At 39.3% G+C, this 20,272-nt stretch overlaps 1 protein-coding gene across 6 annotated transcripts in view; it reads left to right on the top strand.

Moving 5' to 3' along the window:
* Positions 1-20,272, top strand: part of Esr1 (estrogen receptor 1) — a 426,367-nt gene that overhangs the window by 379,696 nt on the left and 26,399 nt on the right. For all 6 annotated transcript variants that reach the window (XM_021237950.2, XM_021237951.2, XM_087193444.1 and 3 more), the window contains one exon: positions 10,382-10,515. In XM_021237950.2, the coding sequence (XP_021093609.1) occupies positions 10,382-10,515 (134 nt within the window). The remainder of the gene's footprint in view (positions 1-10,381; positions 10,516-20,272) is intronic.

Genomic DNA, 20,272 nt, shown 5'->3' with positions numbered 1-20,272 from the left:
TGTAGGCAGGCGCACAGTGACTCCTGCAAGGTTGAAGTCCAGCCTTGGAAATTTCAGTAAAGAGTGAGGAGGAGGGATGAGGATTCTTGTGTCTTGTGCCAGGGACACCATTGGAGGGCAGGTGTAAGGCTTTCATTCTAGAAGGAGTTAGGTATGGAATGAGATGTGTGTGGATGGGGGAGTCACACATGCCCAGTGCTTCTATACCTTGGTCATCAGTGAGTTAGTCTTGGTAAGGCAGACCTCAGAAGGAGAATGACTTTTCTCCCTCAATCTGAAGGACACTCCCTGAGAGAAATTTTCTTTTCTTTGTTTCCAGTGTGCACGGACTTCCTTATACTAAAAGTATCTCTGTTTTTTGTTTGTTTGTTTGTGCTTTCTTTTCATTGGAAATCTGTTCACTGAGCATCTATGAAGACTGGCTTCTCTTGATCATAGCTTCCCTTACAGTTCAAATAAAGAAAAGACCACATTAGAAACAGGTTTTAAGCTAAGAAAAGGCTTGAAACTAAGAAAAGCAGAGAGCCGAGAACTTTCCTCCTCTAGTCTCAGCTCTCGGCTCCTTCAGCAAGGTCTGGTGGACTTGGAGTGTGTCTTCTGAGAAGCTTACATGGCTAAAGTACTGCTAGATTGCTTAATGTATTTATTCTTCAAACTCTCAGAAAAGACTGCACTGGCTTTCTGTCTCACAGCAGCTTTTCTCAAGGTAATGAGCCCAGAGTCATTTCCACTTGAAATCCAATCCTTCTAAACAAATCATATGACATGGTTGTCTCAATTTTCTCATAATATCTCTAAGAAGATGATCCTCTGTCCATGTTCGTAAAATTTCTCCTGTTTGTGTTTATTTTATTCCATTTTCCCTTTAATTTTATATCTAAACATTACCCTATCTAACGGGAATGGCATTTTTGCTAGTTACCATCATAGTTTATCTAGTTGGCCTTGACATATTGTTTGCAATAGTGAAAGGACAGTAACCTGAAAGCACAAGAATTTGTTCAAAGCCTTTACAACCTGGCAGGTGGGCAGAGAGAAGGTCACACTCTAGGGAGATGTGCTGTCCTTCTAATGAGATCATCAAAACCAGTCTTGCAACCTTCAGATAATTGCTTTTGTTCAGAAGTCTTAGAGGAAGCAAAGTTGGGAGGTTTTTGAAGAATCAGAAACATGTGAGTTCCAGTCTTTTTTCAAAGCAGTCAGGCCTTTTCATGAATTCCTAATCAATCATTTAATATTATACCATTTAATATTATAATATAGTGATGGGGAACTTGGTTCTATATTCTTAAGGATTTAGATGTCAACTCTTTGGCTTTGCCTTTATTTTTCTTTTTTAAAATCTTTAATTTTTATTAGTATGTGTTTGCAGTACATATTAACTACATTCATCATGTGGAATTGGTACATGTACATAACACATCTTAATTATTTTTTCATTGCCTTCCCTTCCTCTCTCTCTCCCATCTGTCCCTCCTCCCTCTAATAAATGCTCCCCCTGGGAACTCTAACACTGGTAGTATCAAACTCAAATTCCTTCACCAGGACTGTAATTTCTGTCACCTCCCTCACTCATACCATCTCCCTCCCTGCTTTTGTGTGTCTTTTCCTGGCTCATGTTCCTTAGACTGTGTCTGCTGAGATATTATTACAGTAAAACATACATAGCCATTTATCCCCCTCACTGTGAACACATTTCCCATTGTTCTTTCCACTTTCAGAAGCAGTTCTGGAAGTCATTTTTTATATCTTTAGATGTACTCTCTTAACTGCCTTGGCATTCTAAATTGATCAAAATGTTTACCTTTCATGGTCATTTTCAATTTGAGGAAGACCCAGAAGTCACATGGTTCCAGATCCAGTGAATAAAGTGGATTAGGACAACAGTAACGATTCTCCAAGCCTCCTTTTCCATTGGATGACTTGGCAGCAGCATTCACCATATTTTTTTATCACACTTCTTAAAGACACTAACAAAAAAACTTCCAGAACTGCTTCAGAAAGTGGCAAGAGCTATGGGATAAGTATGTTCAAAGCAGGTGGAGTATTTTGAGAGGGATTAATGGCTCCACATCTTTTACTGTAATAATTTTTTAAGATGTAAACATTCACTGTGTATTTTTTGATCCCCCTCTTATGTGTTCTCCAGGACAAATTCAGACTATTTTTGTTTCTTTGTTTGTTCTTGTAATAAAGTTTTGTTGGAATAGTCACATGCATTGGTTACATATTGTTTATGGGTGCTTTGGTGCTGAAACAGTAGAGTTGAGTAAAAGCAATGGAGACTGATGACACACAGAGCCTGAAATATTTACCCTCTGGTCTTTTGAAGAAAAAATTTGCTGACACTGATAAAGGACAGTCTCACAGCAGAGGAAAAGCATATAAATCCAAGGAGAAAGGAGCAGAAAATGGTGTGCTATTGGGGTGGTCTTCCTGGAACCCACTGATCCTGAGGGCTGGGCAGGAGGTAGCCAAGGGCAGGTGGGGTTGAGGTGGGGGAGATATGATAATCCCAGGACAGCACCAGCAGAATTCTGGAATGTCTTTGTGCAGAGGGACTGAGCCGCACAAATTTCAAGGTTGACAGTAAGAAACAGACTTGAAGAGATCAGGCCAGGACCAGGAATCTGCAGGCACTGTCAAGGAGAAAAGCCTCACCCCTCCTGGGGCCCAACAGAGACTTCCAGCCCTCAGGCCCCAGTCCACCTGCCCGTATGCTCTGCAAATCATGCCACTGCCATTTGCTAAAAGAATTGAAGTGGAACTGTGTCCAACATTAACCTCTTAGACTTCCTTCTCCCATGATGACACAATCCTCACCTATTTTCTGTAACTCTGTGCTTCCTTTCTTTCCTCGGGCCCACCCTCCAGTCTGCCAAGCTTTCCTTTTGATGTTCAGCCCTCCAGCACCTGGTTCCTACTGTCTTGCCGATTTCTGACCATTCCCCCTCTCCACTGGCTCAACATTTCTCTCTCAGGCTGGAGATGTCATTGCTCCCTAATTCCCGCTGCTGTCTGTTTTTTCTCACTTGCCCTCTATCTCCCCTTCCCTCTCTCCTTCCCTCTCAGTCTCCTGCTTTCTCTTCTCCTCCTTTCCTGATTTCTTCACTCTCTTTCCAAGTCTCACTTACTCAATTAGCTCTATAATTTCTGTTTACAAATATTTTCATGCTCTCTTATGGGCTGTATAAGTTAGCATAATATTTTTTTGCAAATCATTTTGGTCCTACTTACTAAAATGTTAAATGTTTACATTCTTTGACTGATATTATATGTGTAAGGACTTTTTTCTGTACACTTTTGTGAGTGCAGAATATATATATATATATATATATATTTGCACATTATTTATTATAGCCAAACATTAGAAACTTAATTCTAATCGGAAGAACTAAAGTAAATATGAGTAAGTGAAAAAACTGGACAATCACTCAAAAATAAGTATATTTTCATGTGCTCGTTTGAAAAAAACCCCACTATTAAAGAAGAAAAAAATCTAATCCAAACACATGTTTAACTCTACCCTCCATCCCAAGTTTCAGACCTATAATTTTGGTTTTCTGCTTGTCATTTCACTTATATAGTCCTGTCTTGCAAAATTTTAAACTCATAAATTTTTCTTCTACTGAGCATTGACAAACATTCTGAGTTCCCATTTCTGCCAGTTTCTCTACTTTCTTAATCATATTTCTATTAATCCTATCACACATTTACAGAAGTCTTTAAATCTTTTCTTTGGCTCAAACTGTGGATCATTCATCCACATCTGTTTATTCTTCCTTCAAAAGGAATTTTCAAAAGTTGTCTTCTGCCTAACAAGATGGTGGCTTCCTCGTGCTTGCTCATTCTTCCTCCTACCTCAGTCTTCCCTAGGCTGTTTTCTTTCTCTTGCTCTCCTTTGCACACTGATGCTAAATAAATGCAACCAAAGCACTTATAAATCTATCACCCACCGATAGATCTTAACATTTCTTCCTTTAAATATTATCTTGTCTTATCATCTCATAAGCCTTTCATTAGCCACTCTTCATGCTCTCAGCTCTTTTTGTAAGTTTCTGTCTTATAAATATCAAAATCTGCCGGCCAGATTACTCAACAATTACTGAATATGTCTTCTCCCACTTCTTGGCCTTTACTAATAACATTGAATCTTCCTAAAACTTCCTTCATCTTCAATCAAGCAACTCTTTGAGACTCAAATCAAATTTTACCTACTCATTTATTCCTTTACTCATCATGCCAATTGGAAGTGATTCAAATCTATACAGCAAGGTGCTATGGAAATGCATTGCTTATACCCTTTGGTAATTCAGTGGTCTGCCTGAGACTCATTCAGTTTTGGCTGGAGCACACCACCTCCTTATAATACCTGTAATACCTCACCATTGGCAGCCATGGTGTCCACTGAACACCATCAGTCTGATCCTTTCTAACTACTTTTCCATGTACAAGGTCTGCCTTCCAAGTTTTTCAGACCAAATGTTTTGTAATGTTGTAGAGGGCTCCCTAGCTTCCTGTAATATGTCTCCTACTTCCTGACATTAAGGAAGTAAGCATTTTGTAGAGTAGTACTCCACTTCCTGTAACAATTTCTTTCTTACTCTTCATGGACTAAGTGTTGTATCCTATAATCATCACATACCAATGACTTCAATATTTTTTATTTAATATACAGTCCAGTGTGGGTGAGTCTGACTACATGTTCATTCAGGAACAAGTAACTGATTCAAGGTCACATAGTATGTAGTGCCATCAAAATTTGAACCCAGACAGCCAGACTTGTGTCTAAACCACTTTCTTTTTAAAATTTGCATCTTTCTGTATTGCTTACAATTTACAGTGCATTCTTCCATACTTCATAACATTATATATGTAAACCTCTTTATCCTACAAATATTTATGAATTCACAGCATTTAAGAGTAAGTGCCTAGAGATCTTGTAGCATTGAAAAGTATAGGGGCTTTAAAATACAACTGATCTTACCATTTATTGATTTTTAAACAGCATCTTAATTTGTAACTATATTTTCTAACCGTATTGTCCTTTTCCCCCTATACAGCTAAATTAAATGTTTTATATTGATCTCCTGTGTCTTCTCAGTTTCCATTTATCAATTTCCTTTTCTGCAAAGGGAGGTTACTTTTTTAGGTATATTTTTGAAGATAAACAAGTTTAGATTTGATCATCAGAGCTTTTTTTTTCTTTTTTTTCTATGAGGAGACAGAGTACCTCTAAGCTTCTGAAAAATAGGCTTTCATTTTTATAGAGGAAAAACTTCCAGGACATGCAATGAGTAAATACTCTTTCAAGTCCTGCTCCTTCCTACCATTACTTAAGTGCAAATGGACTGCATTTGGAGAGGGTGAGTGGCAGAACAACGTCCCCCGCAAGGGGATTTCAAGGTGCTCTGAAAAGCAGACTGATACAATCGTTAGAGGAGTTCCTCATTGCAGGCTGTCACGTCTCACAGCGGGAGTCACAGGCTGGTCTGCTTGGTAAACTACTTCTGATCTGTCACTGAAGCTGTGCTTCTTTTGAAAATACATCTTGTTTTTCCATACCCCGTGTGCTTTTCAGCTTCAGAAGCTCCTCTTGGATTTAGACTGATCTTGTCTTACAGAAATGTTACCTTCAGATTCTTAGTAATCTCCCCGGTTCTGATATGGTAGATGTATCGTTTCCTCAGAAACTGAGTTAAATGCCCTAATCTGATTTGCTCTTTGAAGCTAGTGTAGAAAATTTGGACAGGATTTTGAAGAGGGAGCCCTGATTATAGTGTGTAGACCTCAGGCAAATGATAAGTGTCTGTCTTCAAAGTCCACATGTATTTGCACTAGATCATAGCTTGACATGTCACTTTGTTCACTAGATCACACAGCAATCTCCCAAGGTAATAATGCTAATGGAAGACCCACAGGTGCCATATAACCATCCAGTTGTTTGGACACAGGGAACATTCTGAGATTTACTGAAAATATCATTAGGTTCATCAAGGAACAAAATTTTTAGTTATTACACAAGGAACAGATTGGCTGATGTGCTTAGACCAACTGGTTTTTCTCATTGAAGAGAATAGTGAGTTGATTCTTATGACGACATGAAGAACCTCTGTAGCTCTTAATACCATTGTTTAGAAAATGGCAGCTTCATTGCATTGAATACTTGCTTCCCCAGCTCTCCACGTGTGACTCACACCACCAGCCTGTGAAACATGTTCATGTAGAAGGTGGGCTTTGGGGTCCTCTTGTCAGGTCTCCATTTTTAATAGTCAACCTATGCCCTCTTTATATCTCCTAAAGGAAACGCATGCGCGCGCGAGCACACACACACACACACACACACACGCACGCACAGGACCAGAGTGAGGAGTGAGTTGAGAATTTGGGGTATGCACGTCTCAGAGGGCACAGTTTAGTATCCGAGCAAGCATAGCACATCCAAAGAGAGTAATTGCTGGCTGGGAATAACAGGATAACTAGCAAGAAGGGGCTAAGAAAAATCTACCCTTGCTGGAGGAGTTAAAAACGAGCTTCTTGTGGGGAAATGTGGAAGATTGTTGACAAGGGACGTGAGGAAAGGAGAATGAAAACTTGACTTTCTCAGTTTTGCGCTGAACTTTTGCTCCCAGCAGGTGGGCTCAGGCTTCCTCCCACCCCCAGCCTTCCTCCCCTGCCGGTGTGCAGGCTGTTAAGTAAACAGAGACTTTACATTGAGAAAGGAACATTTCTCTATTTTGGCTATGAGTTGTTACTTTTAAAGCTTCATCCTCCAAACATTTTCGCCTATCCTTGTTTATTTTTTTTCACTAGAAAGAAACGTACTGCTTTTAACAAATTCAAGTACTTGACAAGGAAAACCCATTGCTAGTATTGCCTGCTTACTTCTGGCCCTTGGCTTGATCACTGCCTCATCCCTGTGTTTATAAAGTCTCATCTCTGCTGCTATAGCATTCCCCCACATCCAGATCCACAAAGTGAAGTGCACGCCACACTTATTTCCAATATACTTCAGGTTTAGAAGCCAAGCTCTCCTCTGACAGATAAGTGTCTACATATCAGTATATCTACAGCTAATACTTAAATATCAGCCCTACTGTGTGCTATGCACCATTCTAAGCGTTTTACATACAGATGCACTAAACTTCATCTGAACATGTCCTGGCACCTGCCTGAATATTGATCTAGCTTGAAGGGGAGGAGTCTGACCTCAGCTGTGGAGGGCCTTTCTATGCATTTTCCAGGGAGTGTATGCATTGTCTTGCACCTGTCTTTCTCCTGGTGAGTCTTGTTCCCATTTTTGTCTCCTCATTAACAATGCCTATGGATTTCTTCTCAGTACCCTGATGACTAGCCCAAGGACTGATATCTGATAGACCCTCAATAAATCTTATTGAATCAATGGTAGTGGACAAGAAAGTAAAATAGAAAAAAATCTTTATTATTGAAATTATTATTAGTTTTTTTGGCTGATAGGCAATGTGGTTTGACCTAATAGTTTTGAATGCTAATTCCCTCATTTGGAAAATAGAAAAAAAAAGCATTAACCTTAGAAGTTAGTTGTAGGGAGTAAATGAATATATGAAAGGTAATTCATATCTTTTAAATCAGTGAGAAAAAGGTGGTTTGTTCCATAAATAGTCTTAAAACTAACTTTTTACATCAAAAGAATATTAAGCTGAATTATTGTCTGATTTCTTATGCCAAAATAAATTCTGAGTCCTCTTCATTTTACTTAAGAGTATGGCCTTAATGGGCATCCATTTAGCCACACTGAGGCCATACTCTTAAGAGAAATAAATAGCACACACATGTGTAAAAACTGAATAGTTTCTCTGGTGTGAGAAACTGAAAGCGTAAAAAAGGATCAAAATGTATAATAGATAATTTGAAATAGGAAGGAAAGGTCAAAAGGGAAAGGGGAAGTGGGAGGGGTAGGGGAAAGGAAAGAAGAGAAAGGAATAAATATGACAAAAGGAAAAAATGGAAACAAAGTCTTTGTAAATAGGGAGGCATGGAGGGGTTGAAGGGAGAGCAGGGGAATGGGGTAAAAAGTAAGAACTAGGATATATCATGTACAGGTACAAATTTCTAATGATGAATGTCATCATACTGTATACCTAAAATCTACCAATAAATTTAATGAATAATTAAAAACAATTATAAAAAGAATGTTAGTAAAGCTTTTCTAGCTGAAAAAACAATTCTGAATATTCATATATTGAACTATACTCTTTAAATTGGTGAGTTGTGTAGTTTGTGGTTATATCTAAGTAAATGTATTAATTCAAAAAATGAATACATTTCAGAACATCAAAGATTTAAACGTAAGAGCATGGAACCTTACTAAAAGGAAATGTGAGGTAATTTTGTATGCTATTGGAATGGGAAGAGACCTTTTCAAGCAAGACATACTGTTCTAGAGCCATAAATAAAAACATTGATGAACTTGATCCTGTAATAATTAAATATTTTGTAAAAGAAGATACGAGAAACAAAATCAAAGAAACATACTACAAACCATGAGAACACATATAACACAGAACTAATTACTATCTTATATAAAGAAATCTTAAGAATCAATATGAATGTGACCAATAACTCAACAGAAAAATGTGGGCAAGGTACAAGAACAGGCCTTTCTGAGAGAGATCTCATGCCAATATGTTCTCCAGACACTGGAGGTGTAGCTCAGTGGTACAGTGTGTGCTTAGCATGTGTGAGACTCTGGGTTCAATTTCTCAGGAACAACAACAGAAGTTCTACTAACAGTACCAGCTTTTTGAAAGCAATATTTCAACCATCAAAATTAAAAATATGTATATCTTCTTATATAGCAGTTCTATTTCTAGAAATTTATTCTGCAGTTATCTCTACATGTTCAAAGACATAAGCATAAGGGTGGTCATTGAATGAAATGTTTTAACAGCACAATACTCACTGTCCAACTAAATATCAACCAAGAAAGAAGTAACTAAATAAATGATAACCACACACCATATGACAACATTTTGATCAATGATGGGCCACACGTATAATGCTGTCCCATAATATTATATTGCACAGTGACATTGTGGCCTTCTTGGTCTAAGTAAATTTTCTGATGTTCACAGAGTGACAGAATTGCCTAATGACATATTTCTCAGAATGTGTCCCCATTAGTAAGTGACAAATGACTATATACCATTTTGTTTAGTGAAAAATTATGCAGTTGTTAAAAACAGTTAATGAAGAACACTAAGATCTATTAATTAAAGATAAAACCAAGTACTAAATAATGTGCTTGTGCTCATGTTTTAAATGTTTACATATTTTAAATATGTTTACATATGCATAGAATATTTTAATATCTTCCTGGGTTTTAAATTCTTCAAAACATCATTCACCACAATGAATGCATTCCTTTCATATGTAGTATCTCCTTTAATTTCTGAAACAACCCATGGATAAGATACAAACATGTACATTTTTAAATACTACATGTTATAACCCTTTGAGTTCTTCTATTTAATAATTGCAAGTACTAAATTTAAGCCCTTCATATGAAAGCTTTGTTGTATAGGAAAGAAGCCTGAATTTCTTCTAACAATGTGGGTCAACTCCAAAGCCACTGAGTTGGTTACCCCTTACTACCATTCTCTGTAACACCCATGAATCAGCCCAGCTATAGTCCATAGATACACTCCTACCTCAGTATTCCATTGCTTTGAAACTCACCAAATTTACTGCTTGATACAGTTTGGTGTGAAAATTTTGTCCTAGTACCCATCATTCATTTGGTACATGATGATGTCAATTGCTCATGACTTGCTGCCCTTTACAGCCAAAACAATTTGTTTGGTATTCATTGTTTTTGGTACTTATTGTACTTCCTGGAACCAATGAATGATGAACACTGAGGTACCACTGTATACTAATTTTTCCTGTATGTCAAAAGAACTTCAAAACATGTTTTAGGGCTTGGTATATTAGTTGAATGTCATGAGCATTTGAAAGCAAAGCCTCCCCCTCTTAATCCCCACAACACTACAATGTTTGGAATACAGAGATCAATGAACATGCGCTAGAAAAACCATTACCTGACTCTTAATTCATTTTGCATTACTTATAGACTAAAGAACTCCATATTTAACATAGTAGATTTGGTGACTGAACACTACATCTCATCTAAGAATTTGAAATGAGAATGTTTTATTGCTGTAAAGCCTTTTTCTGTCCTGCCATCTCAGATTCAAATGGAAGTTCATGCACTTATGAAGAGAATGGGCTGGAGTCTTTTGTTACATGCCGATTTGGAGCTGGTAGATTTTTATGAATATATTCCTTATGCTTTATAGAAACTTTTCTGTCTTTTAATGCTTTTTAAACTTTGTTTTCCTAGGAATCAAGGTAGATGTGTAGAGGGTATGGTGGAGATCTTTGACATGTTGCTGGCGACATCAACTCAGTTCCGTATGATGAATCTGCAGGGAGAGGAGTTTGTGTGCCTCAAATCTATCATTTTACTTAATTCTGGTGAGTTGGTAACATGAGAGAACTTAATACTGCATTTCTGGAAGAATATCTATTTGCATTTTTCAACCAGATATAGTCTCCCCGCTGCCAAGGTATCATGTCATAAATTAAAAGAAATTACACACTTAAAATAACCTGCCATCATTGTAGATTGCTTAGAATCATGTTTGTCAAATGTGATGAATGAATAATGACATTAGACATTGAATCTAAGCATTTTTTCATGGAATATTTGCATCCTTTCATAGACGTGGGATTTTTAAAAAATTAAAATGGTTCTTGTATGTAGACTTATTTCACCTGACATATTTCTGTTATATATTTCAGAATATAGGTAGACGAAGTGACCCTATAATGAAATTGTGACCTGGGGACTGAGGACATGGCTCAATGGTAGAGCTTGTGTTTAGCATGTGCAAGGCTCTGGACTCAACCTCTAGCCCCTCTAAAAAAAATAATCATGACCAAGTTTAAGCTTCAGATAATAGTTATTTGAGACAGCCTATATTTCTGGTTAAAGTTGATGAGCTAAACACATAGTTGGCTTAAAGTTTAAAAAAAACCAAAAAACAAAAAACTTGTCCCCAAACTGAGGAACATGCAATGTGGTAAATCAGTGGATCAGAAGGAGTATTTTTTCACTTGGTCTTTGGACAGTAATCCTACTGCTCCCGCCTATTTATTCATTTGAGAAAGCGTAGTTAAGAGCAGCATCTGTTTTGTTTTGCTTCTCTGCTTTTTTCTGTAGTGAGGTTGGCTGCTGTGTAGAGTCACTGCAGGTCACCCAGATGGAAACCATGGCTCAGCCTGAGTCCATCCTCACTCCTCCCTGCCCCCTCCGCATGTGGATCCAAGAGCTAGATCTGCAGCCTGAGAGACCTGAAGCTCCCCAGTGGGTGTCAGCTGTGTGGCAGATGCCTTTAGCTGGGACTTCTACCCACATCCCCACTCTGTGCCTCAAATATTCTCCATGGAAATTCCAGCTCTTTGAAGCTTTGGACCTGCTGTAGCTCTTACATCATTATCTCTAGTCTCAAATTTCTCAGTTGCAGAACTACAGCTTGTTTGGTCACATCCATAAAGAATCAAAACTTCCTTCTCTTTAGAAATATTTTGGTCTGCTCCCGATGAATGCCAGTTTCTTCCCATTTTCCTGAATAATTTTCCATTTCTCTTCCACAGCAGGGTTAGTAACCCATACTGCTCGATGGCTATCACTCTAATCATTCTCACTTAGCCGAAAAATGAAAATCAGTACTATTGCACTAGGCAAGGACTGAATTACAGAGTGAAGTTCCATGGAAAATAATGTGATCTGCACGAAGGAAGTGATTACCACTCATTCAAGTTTTGGGTCCCACTCACATGCATTGTGCTTTTCATTTGAGCCATTTGTCCTGTAAGTTGAAGGGTCCAGCTCCCACAATAGCTCTTTATTGGATGAGAGTTCTGGGAGCAGTGCCACTCGGTGCATGCTGCCAGGTCCTGATCCTGCTCCTTCTTTGGTAGAGGGCTGGCACATGCGACAGCGTTCATGTGGGCGATCTCTTAACTTTGGGAAACTTGGCTGCACTTAGGACTCCCCCCACCCTTTAACCAAGAAAGACTACCCCAGACAGGAACTGAAATTATTCAGTTGTAGAATCAACACAAGCACATGTATTGATCTTGTTAATGAAAAATATTTCCTTCACAAAAATATAGCCTTCCCCTGCATTTTTTAATTTCTGTTCCAATGACAGTGTTAGTTTATTATTTTTTAATATTGCACAAAAAAGTCAGAAATTTGACCTTCAAAACATTAGCTTCATAGGACCCGGGCTTTTGCTTTGTTTTGTTTTTTGGTGCCAGGGATGGAACTTGGGTCCTTGCGCTCGCGAGGCAGGCGGCAGAACCACTGAGCTAAATCCCTGGCCCAACCCAGGCTTTTTATAACTGGAGGGAGGAGGGATCTTTCAGCCTTCATCAGAGAGTCTTTTATTGGAAACTGGTCCCAGAACCTCAAGACAGGGTTTCCCACTGCAGGATGTGGCCCCCTTCTGATTCCTTGTCACGTCAGTTGAAACTTCACACTCTGTCCTTGTCTTGTTCCTTCTTTCTCCAGCTCTCTTGTGTGCTTGCTTGCTCTTGACAGGTTGGAATCCTATATTGGAAAGACGAGGCTCTGTATATGGACATAGCTTGCAGTTATCTTTTTTCATGAGATAACAGGGCAGCAGCTTGTCTTTTCTATCAAGGATGGTGCTGCTGGCTCTGGAGAGCAGCAACACCTGAACAGAAGCACTCTCTCAGCCCCAGCAAAGGCAAAACCGTTCTCACTGCAAAAGTGAGCTGTGCTCTGGAAAAGCAGATCACTGCTGCACACAGCTCCTAGTGTGTCTGAGTGTCCCTGTCATGGCAGAATCCAAGTGGACGAGACTCTAAAACACAAAGGGATGGTATTGCTAGCCGGTTTCTAAGAATAAAAGCGATCATCATAAGAAGGTTACCAGAACCAACAATGTTTTCCCTCTAGAGGCACAGATTTTTCTGGAAACCTAAACCATATGATTTCCATTTAGGGCAACTCTTCACCTATCAAAAAAAGAAAAAAGTGACTGACTAGGAATCTCTAACGGAAGCCACACTAAAAATAATTCAGGTAACTTGAGTTAAAAGACACCTTCCTACGCCTTAGCAGCAAAACCTCAGTGGACAGAGAAATCTCAGGTTTTAGGCTAAGTTCTTGTCACCGAAGTATGAGTAGGTTGTGTCCATATTGGCCCTGACTTTGGGGCAGAGGTACAAGGAGAATCAAAAGATTGTAGTGAGGACCTGCTAGAAATTTTGTTCTGGAGGTCCTGAAAGGGCCTCCCAAGGGCCAGAATTTCCATGGGCTGCCCTCTTTCCAGTTGTGTGCATGATTTTTCCCCCATTCAGAATAACTTATTACATTACTTCCAAAAGCCTAGAATCATCATAGGACACTTTTTTTCACGCTAAAGGACAGAGGCATTCCTAGTTATTCCAAAACTGCCTTTCCGAGGTCAATGAAAGCTTCAAGACATTATGAGATCTAGTTGGACAGGGCTCAAGAGGAGGGTGAACAAGATGAGAGCAGATGAACTCAGGGCAAATGCTGGGAAGCAACAGCAGCAAAAAGAAGGAAGGGGCATTTGCAAAAGGAGGCTGAGAAGGAGGCTATGTGCCTGGCTGTGGTCCTCCTTCCACTCTGTGCAGCTTCAATTCTGCCTGATAATCATACAGTCCTTTCCACTCCTCGTAGGAGTGCTTAGATCTCACCTCATTCAGAGTCTTGCTACTACCCGAGTCTACATGCATCATCTTCCCTAGACTGTTCGAATTCTTAGTACCACACTATCTAGCATTTGAGTAGTTTGTTGATTTCATTCATTTATCCAATAATTAACATTTATTGGGTTCCTTATTAGGAACTTTGTGCCAAACAATCCAAAATGAAAGTCACAGTTTTGTGAGGTTCTTTTCCAGCGTTTTTCTTTAACCTGATTGTTTTCTCATCCTTTATACAAGTATTTCTTAATTTCCCTTGAGCTATTTACACTTTTTCAAAAACTTCTTAGTCTTTAGGCTGTGGGCTTTGAATAAATGTTGCATCATTCAGTGAGTTAGTAAGTGGTTATTAGTTAAACATGGCCAACATGACCTGAAAAGTCCTCATTTTCCCCAAGCTGTTCTTCCCATTCTGAACTACATCATGCCTTTTATTGAACTATAGCTCTACATAATATCAAACCATTCAATGGAAAAATGGAAAAATTAATGCTCATCCTCTTGGATTATTATGAAGAAAGGGGAATGATGTAGAGAGTATCTAATGTAGTTCATGGATCATAATAGTCCTCAGTCAACAATAGGCATCATTGTCAAGGATGAGAATCTGGCTTAAACTGAGTGGACTCATCTTTTTCAGAACAGTGCTTTAGTTTAAAGGCCTCCAACTAGGCTTAAAAAAGGCAGGGATTAAAGGGTAGTGATAGGCCATTAAAGGGTAGTAACTGTGACCATTACCCCCAAGATGGTTAATTGTGCTGTTTAATTATATTTAGCAAAAGACTAGAGTGAGATTGAACTCAGGGATAATAACTGATTGTGATTTGAACCTTAATATACTAAGACATTGAGGAAAACTGCAGCAAATCAATGCAAAATAACCATGATTCATCTGCCATTTGATCCTCTATCTTCTTACCTTCATAACCATCTAGGACCCACTCCCAATCAGGATGCTATCCCTTTCATGAGTGTTTCAAGACTCAGAAAATTTTATGTACCACAGCCTTATATGTATAAATCTATAATGAATGTTTGGTTTGGCTTTCATTCAATTCAATTTAGTAATCATTTCTACTCTCCTCTAAACACCTTTTTGACTAAAAGTATTTAATTCTGAAGAGTTTTACATGCTTCACTTTCTTTTTACTATCTGACTAGCTCCCTGGAGAAGGGGTCAATCTGATTCCAGGCCTTTTCTATGCTGTCTCACTGTAGGTCCTTTTCCTTCTGACCCACAACCTACTCCAGCTACCCAGAAATCTCTGAACCTGCCGGCTCCCTGAACCACCATTAGCAGGAGCACTTGTGACTCCTGGAATGTCTTGTGCTGTTGACATTTGGTAGCTTTGATTACCTGTTCATCCAAAACTGATCCTCAGACAATATTTCTCTTTCAACTGGTAGAATAATAAAGAGGAAGCAGAGGTAAAATCCACATATACTTAAAAACCCAAGGACAAAAGTAAGGGGAAATAGGGTACTAGAAAGAATTGTGGTCCAATCTTAAAATTGTGTACACTGGTACTTATTTGGTGAATCAAGGGGATATTAAATATTTTAGACATAAGTATAAAACAGTGCCAGATATTGTCTGTCATCTATCTAGTTCTGCTCTGTCAGTGTGTTGTCTCTTGTCATCATCATTCTGGGATGAAAAACACATGATGCTAAATCTGATGACATTCTGTTCACTATTTCTGTGTTTATCAAAGGCTACATGTTGGTCAATGAAGCATTTATTTCATGATTAATTATAGCAACCTTTCACTGCAATGAATATGTCTTCTCTCTTGAGCTGGATTATTTGTATTGTTAGATAATTACACAGAACATTCAAATTCTTAAGTTTAGAAATAAGAAAAATGATTCAAAGAGTCCCTGTATTTAGAGGAAAGAACATGTTTAAAACATATTGACTGTAAACGTTGAGGATCACTATTCTTAGCAGTTGAAGGCTTCTGACAGGAACAGTACTTGGAAATTGCAAATGGGCACATTGTTGGGAATACCCATTGTTGTTACTCTGGAAAATATTTGATTATATTATCTCCTGAGTTCTTTACGATGCCAAGCTTTCTCTCCAGGAAGCCTGGTTATTGTCATTACCTTGGGATAGATAGGACTTCAGATCTATTAAAATAGTTCATTGTCTTCTCTCTAGCTGGCTGGATTCTGGAGTCAGTAACTCAACTTTGGAAACTTCTTGTGCTACCAGAATTTGGCATGACCTTAAAGGAGCTTCATGGCCTCTGATAGTTTCCTGAAAATGGGGTGTGGTGTAGACTTTGTCATCAGAGAAGCCTGGAATTCAAGAGGAGTGGCTCTCCCACAAGAGAGGATGGTGATAGAGTCTTGTTGATGAGCTGCTTCCCTGAGCCTAATGTATGAAATAATAACTAGTGATTCCCTACTCACGGAAGTATTGTGACCAGGCAAAGGATGACCACACAGCATCTTTCACTGCTCCTAGCATGTAGTAGATAGCCCTGCATGCTCAGGTGCTTTAGCCACAGCCTCCCATAAAAATATCTTAGCTTTTGTCTCTATGAAAGAAATTAATCTGTTTTTCTTAGCAGATGATAAATGAATTCCTGCCAGGAAATTCTGAGGCTGGATTTCACCCTTGCCATCTGGGGTTAAAAGCTCACATCCTCCCAGTGAAAATATCCTTGTGAATAGAATCATTATAGGCCTGCAATAGGGTGAGTTTGGTGCTCTATCATATTCCAGAAGTCTCTTGGAGCTTCTGAGATCTGGAGAAACCAGCCAAATATCAATAGCTTGGGGAAGACAGGGGCAGTAGTATGATTTGGATATGGTTTGTCCCCTCTGAAGCTCATGTTGAAATTAAATCTCCATTGTGAGATACTGGGAAGCTGAAAACTGAATCCAACTATTGTATGGTGAGGTGAGGCCTCTGGCAGGTGACTGGGATCAGATAAGGTCATCGGGGAAGTGCTGCTATGATTGAAAGATGGTGGCTTTATCGGAAGAGGGAGAGATGAGAGTACCCACACCCAAGTGCACACACTGCCTGTCTCTTGCCATACAATACCATGCTGCCTTGGGACCCTACCAGCAAGAAGGCCATCAGGAGATGTGATGCTTGGACCAGAACTGAGCTAAAAATGAACCTCTTTTCTTTATAACTTAACTGGTTTGTGGTATTTATATTAACAACAGAAAATGGACTGAGACAGAAAACTGGTACATGCCTTGAGACTTTGTGGAAAGTCAAATTTAAAAGAGGTGAACTAGTGGATTCAGTGGAGGAGATTTCTAAACAATGAAGTATTGAGGCTGCAGCATGGGTATTATTTGTCTTTTTTAGTTAGGTTTACAGTGAGATTCAGGAGCAACAGGAAACAAAGTGGAAAGATTTGGAGAATTCTTAGCCTGTCCAGGCAAAGGGTAAAAAAGTATATTCGGGAGAACAAAACTAAGGTGCAGCCAAGCTACCACTTGTTGAAAAGATTAGTGGAGATAAAAGGGAGCCATGTGCTAATTCACAAGATAAGAAGAAAGAAGTCCTGAGGGCATCTCAGGAATGAGTAAACCTACCTTTCCCACTGCAGCCAAATGCACAGAAGGGCAAATTTGTTTCAGAGACCGAAACTGAGGTACCAGCCATGGCCTCACTACCCAGGGCTACTTGGAGGATTGTTTCCTACTGTTTGCCAACAAAATGCCCTGTGGCTACTGAAATTGTGGCTCAAACATGTTTGGATGCTGCTTGTACCAGTGGCAGGCCTTGGTGAGGTCCATGTTGGGCTGGAGTTGGAGGTGTGCAGAATGCAAGAGTTATTAGGTCGAGGTGACTTCCACTGAGCTCTCAAAGGAGAAGGCCAGGCAGAAGTTTGCCGCAGGGTCCCAGGTCCTGCACAGAGCCCCCAATTTAGGGCTGGCTAGTGGAGTCCTAAGAGTGGGGCCTCAGCAGGAACCCCCAAAAGACAGAGCTATAGGCAACATGTAAGGCCTGCTTGGGAAGGCTTAAGGCAGTATTCAAAGCCAGCCTGCTGTGGTCTGTGATCGAGAGCCATATGGGCAGGGCTACTCCAGGCCTTGGAGGCCACCAAGCCACACCCAGAACTGCCACTGCCACCATGTACATAGGATACTCTACTGGAACCTTTAAGTTCAGTGCCTGCCCTGCTGGGTTTTTGTCTTGCTTTTGGCTGGTTACTCATTTCTGCTTCCTTATTTCTCCCTTTTAAAAGGGAAATGTGTACCCTCTGCCTGTCCCATCATGGTACATTAAAAGTAGATAGCTCTTTTTGATTTTACAGGCCTAGAGCTGAAAGTAGTTTGCCTTGAGTCTCAGGTGATTGAGATTGATTTTGAATTGATCCTGGGATACGATTAGACTTTGGGACTTTTTGATAATTAACAGTATGTTTTATGTGAGAAGAACATGAGCTCCAGGGGAACAGAGGTGGAAAACTATGGCTTGAATATGATTTCTCACATCCAAGACTCATCCTGGAGTTTAGTCCCCATTGTGAAGTATTAAAAGTAGAAACTTACTTCAGCTATGGTGTGTTAGTATTGTGCTGTTAGGAGGTGATTGTGATTACATAAGATCATCAGAATAGAGCTCTGATTCATGATTGAATGACTTTATTAGAAGAAGGAGAGACAAGAAGATATGCATATATGTGCACACACAGCCACATGCACATGCACCCCCTGTCTCTTGACACTGCTTTTGGACCCTGCCATCAAGACAGCCATCACCAGATGTGGCCTGGTGCCCTTGGACCAGAACTGTGAGTCAGAATGAACCTGTTTTCTTTAAAATTTAGTCAGGCAATTGGAATTGTGTTACCAGCAAAAGAAAATGGATGGAGATAGGATTTTAACATGAATTCATGGGAGGACAACAAAGGCAGCAAGTGATGGGAGACTGAAAAATCCTTTCAGTGTTCTAGATATCAGGATCAATTTTCCATTCATGTTCAAACCATGTCAGGTCTAGAAGTTGTTTATCATTTTATAGTCTCACCTCCCTGGTCTCTGATTTGACAGCCATTTTATCCTACCTTCTCTAAGTTCCAAAACTTATGTAAATTGGCATTCTTAAGTTTGAGTAATGTATGAATGAATTTTAAATGACAAAAAGGTGCACAGACTCTCCGAATGCTGACTTAAAATTTCTCAGTATTTATTGCCTGGATACTGGACTGTAGTCTAAAACTGAGTTGGCATTTGAACCAAAGAAAATAAAAAGAAAACAGGAATGAAATGTCACCAATGGCCTGAGCCTAGAAGGAAAACGAAATATTAAAAAAAAATTTCCACCAGATACTTTTACTTGTTCAATGAGTGTTCAAAGTATACATGTTAGGATACGCATGCTTTTGGAACAAATGCAATGGAATAGTTAGCTGCTGGGCAGAGTCTGAGTCTGAGCCGTGCCTCACAGTATCGCAGTGGGAAACCTACTTCTGTGCATGGCCTTTCCACTTGTGGCCCATTGCTCCTCCTGCTGCTTCCCTGTGATGGAGAGAAAGAAGAAAAAGCAAGCTCCATGTTCTGAGTTCCTTCTTCACCAGTGTCCCTTCCTGCTATAGAGACATGGAACTCTCTGTCAGCTCCTGATGCACTTTTCCTGGGAGGGCATATGGCTGTTTTGAGATTCATTCAGGTTGCTTCAGCTCTATTTTCTCTGATTTTTACTTTGTATCTACTTTTTAGGTTTTATTTTTCTTCCGGCATATAAGAAAGACAGTAATCTCCTGTTGAACAGATACCCATGTCTTTATAAGCTGTACCATTTACTGAGGATTTATTACTTTCAAGGCATTGTGCTAAGTGCTGGAAATACAAAGTTGCTTTTAGTTGCCTCAACTGCCAGATGGGGAGGAGTCCTGCCTTGTGGTTTATGCGGAGTCAGGCAGAGGTACAGCTTCCTGGAACTTGAGTAGAGCTCTGTGCAGTGACTCTGGTCACCAACAGCGGGAACAGGAGTAGTGATTGGAAAAGTGGTTCCTACCTCAGGACATCATGGCCTGATGCTCAAGACGGATATAACAAGAGAATTATTCTTTCTATATATAATATTGAGATGATAAAAATAGTATGTTCAGTTTAGATAATTTAAGAATACAAAATGTGTAACTAAGGAAATATAAAACCACCAGATGTTAGCCGACCGTGGTGACATTTTGATGGTTAGTACTGGAAAAAGTAGTGAACGTGTTAAGAGCACAGGACTTTGGTTCCAGACACAGGTCTTCCTGCTACTTCTTAGTTGTATGACTTTGGACAAACTGTTTAACACTTTTTGTGCTTCTGTTTCCTTGTCCATGAAACGGAAGTTATAATAATGCCTACTTTCTAGGGTTATTACCTAATGCAAGTTATCTCTTAGAATGATGGTTACATAAACTAACAATTTGCATTAGGTATTATTTTCTTTTCTATCTGTATTGTGTGCATATGTTCATAAATAGTACTGTGTTAC

Source organism: Heterocephalus glaber, unplaced genomic scaffold (assembly GCF_053883595.1).
Source record: "Heterocephalus glaber isolate CG9 unplaced genomic scaffold, H.glaber_assembly_v1.0 deba00001593, whole genome shotgun sequence".
Classification (NCBI taxonomy): domain Eukaryota; kingdom Metazoa; phylum Chordata; class Mammalia; order Rodentia; family Bathyergidae; genus Heterocephalus; species Heterocephalus glaber.
The sequence above is the reverse complement of the archived record's forward strand: the minus strand, read 5'-3'. Positions and strand labels throughout refer to the sequence as shown.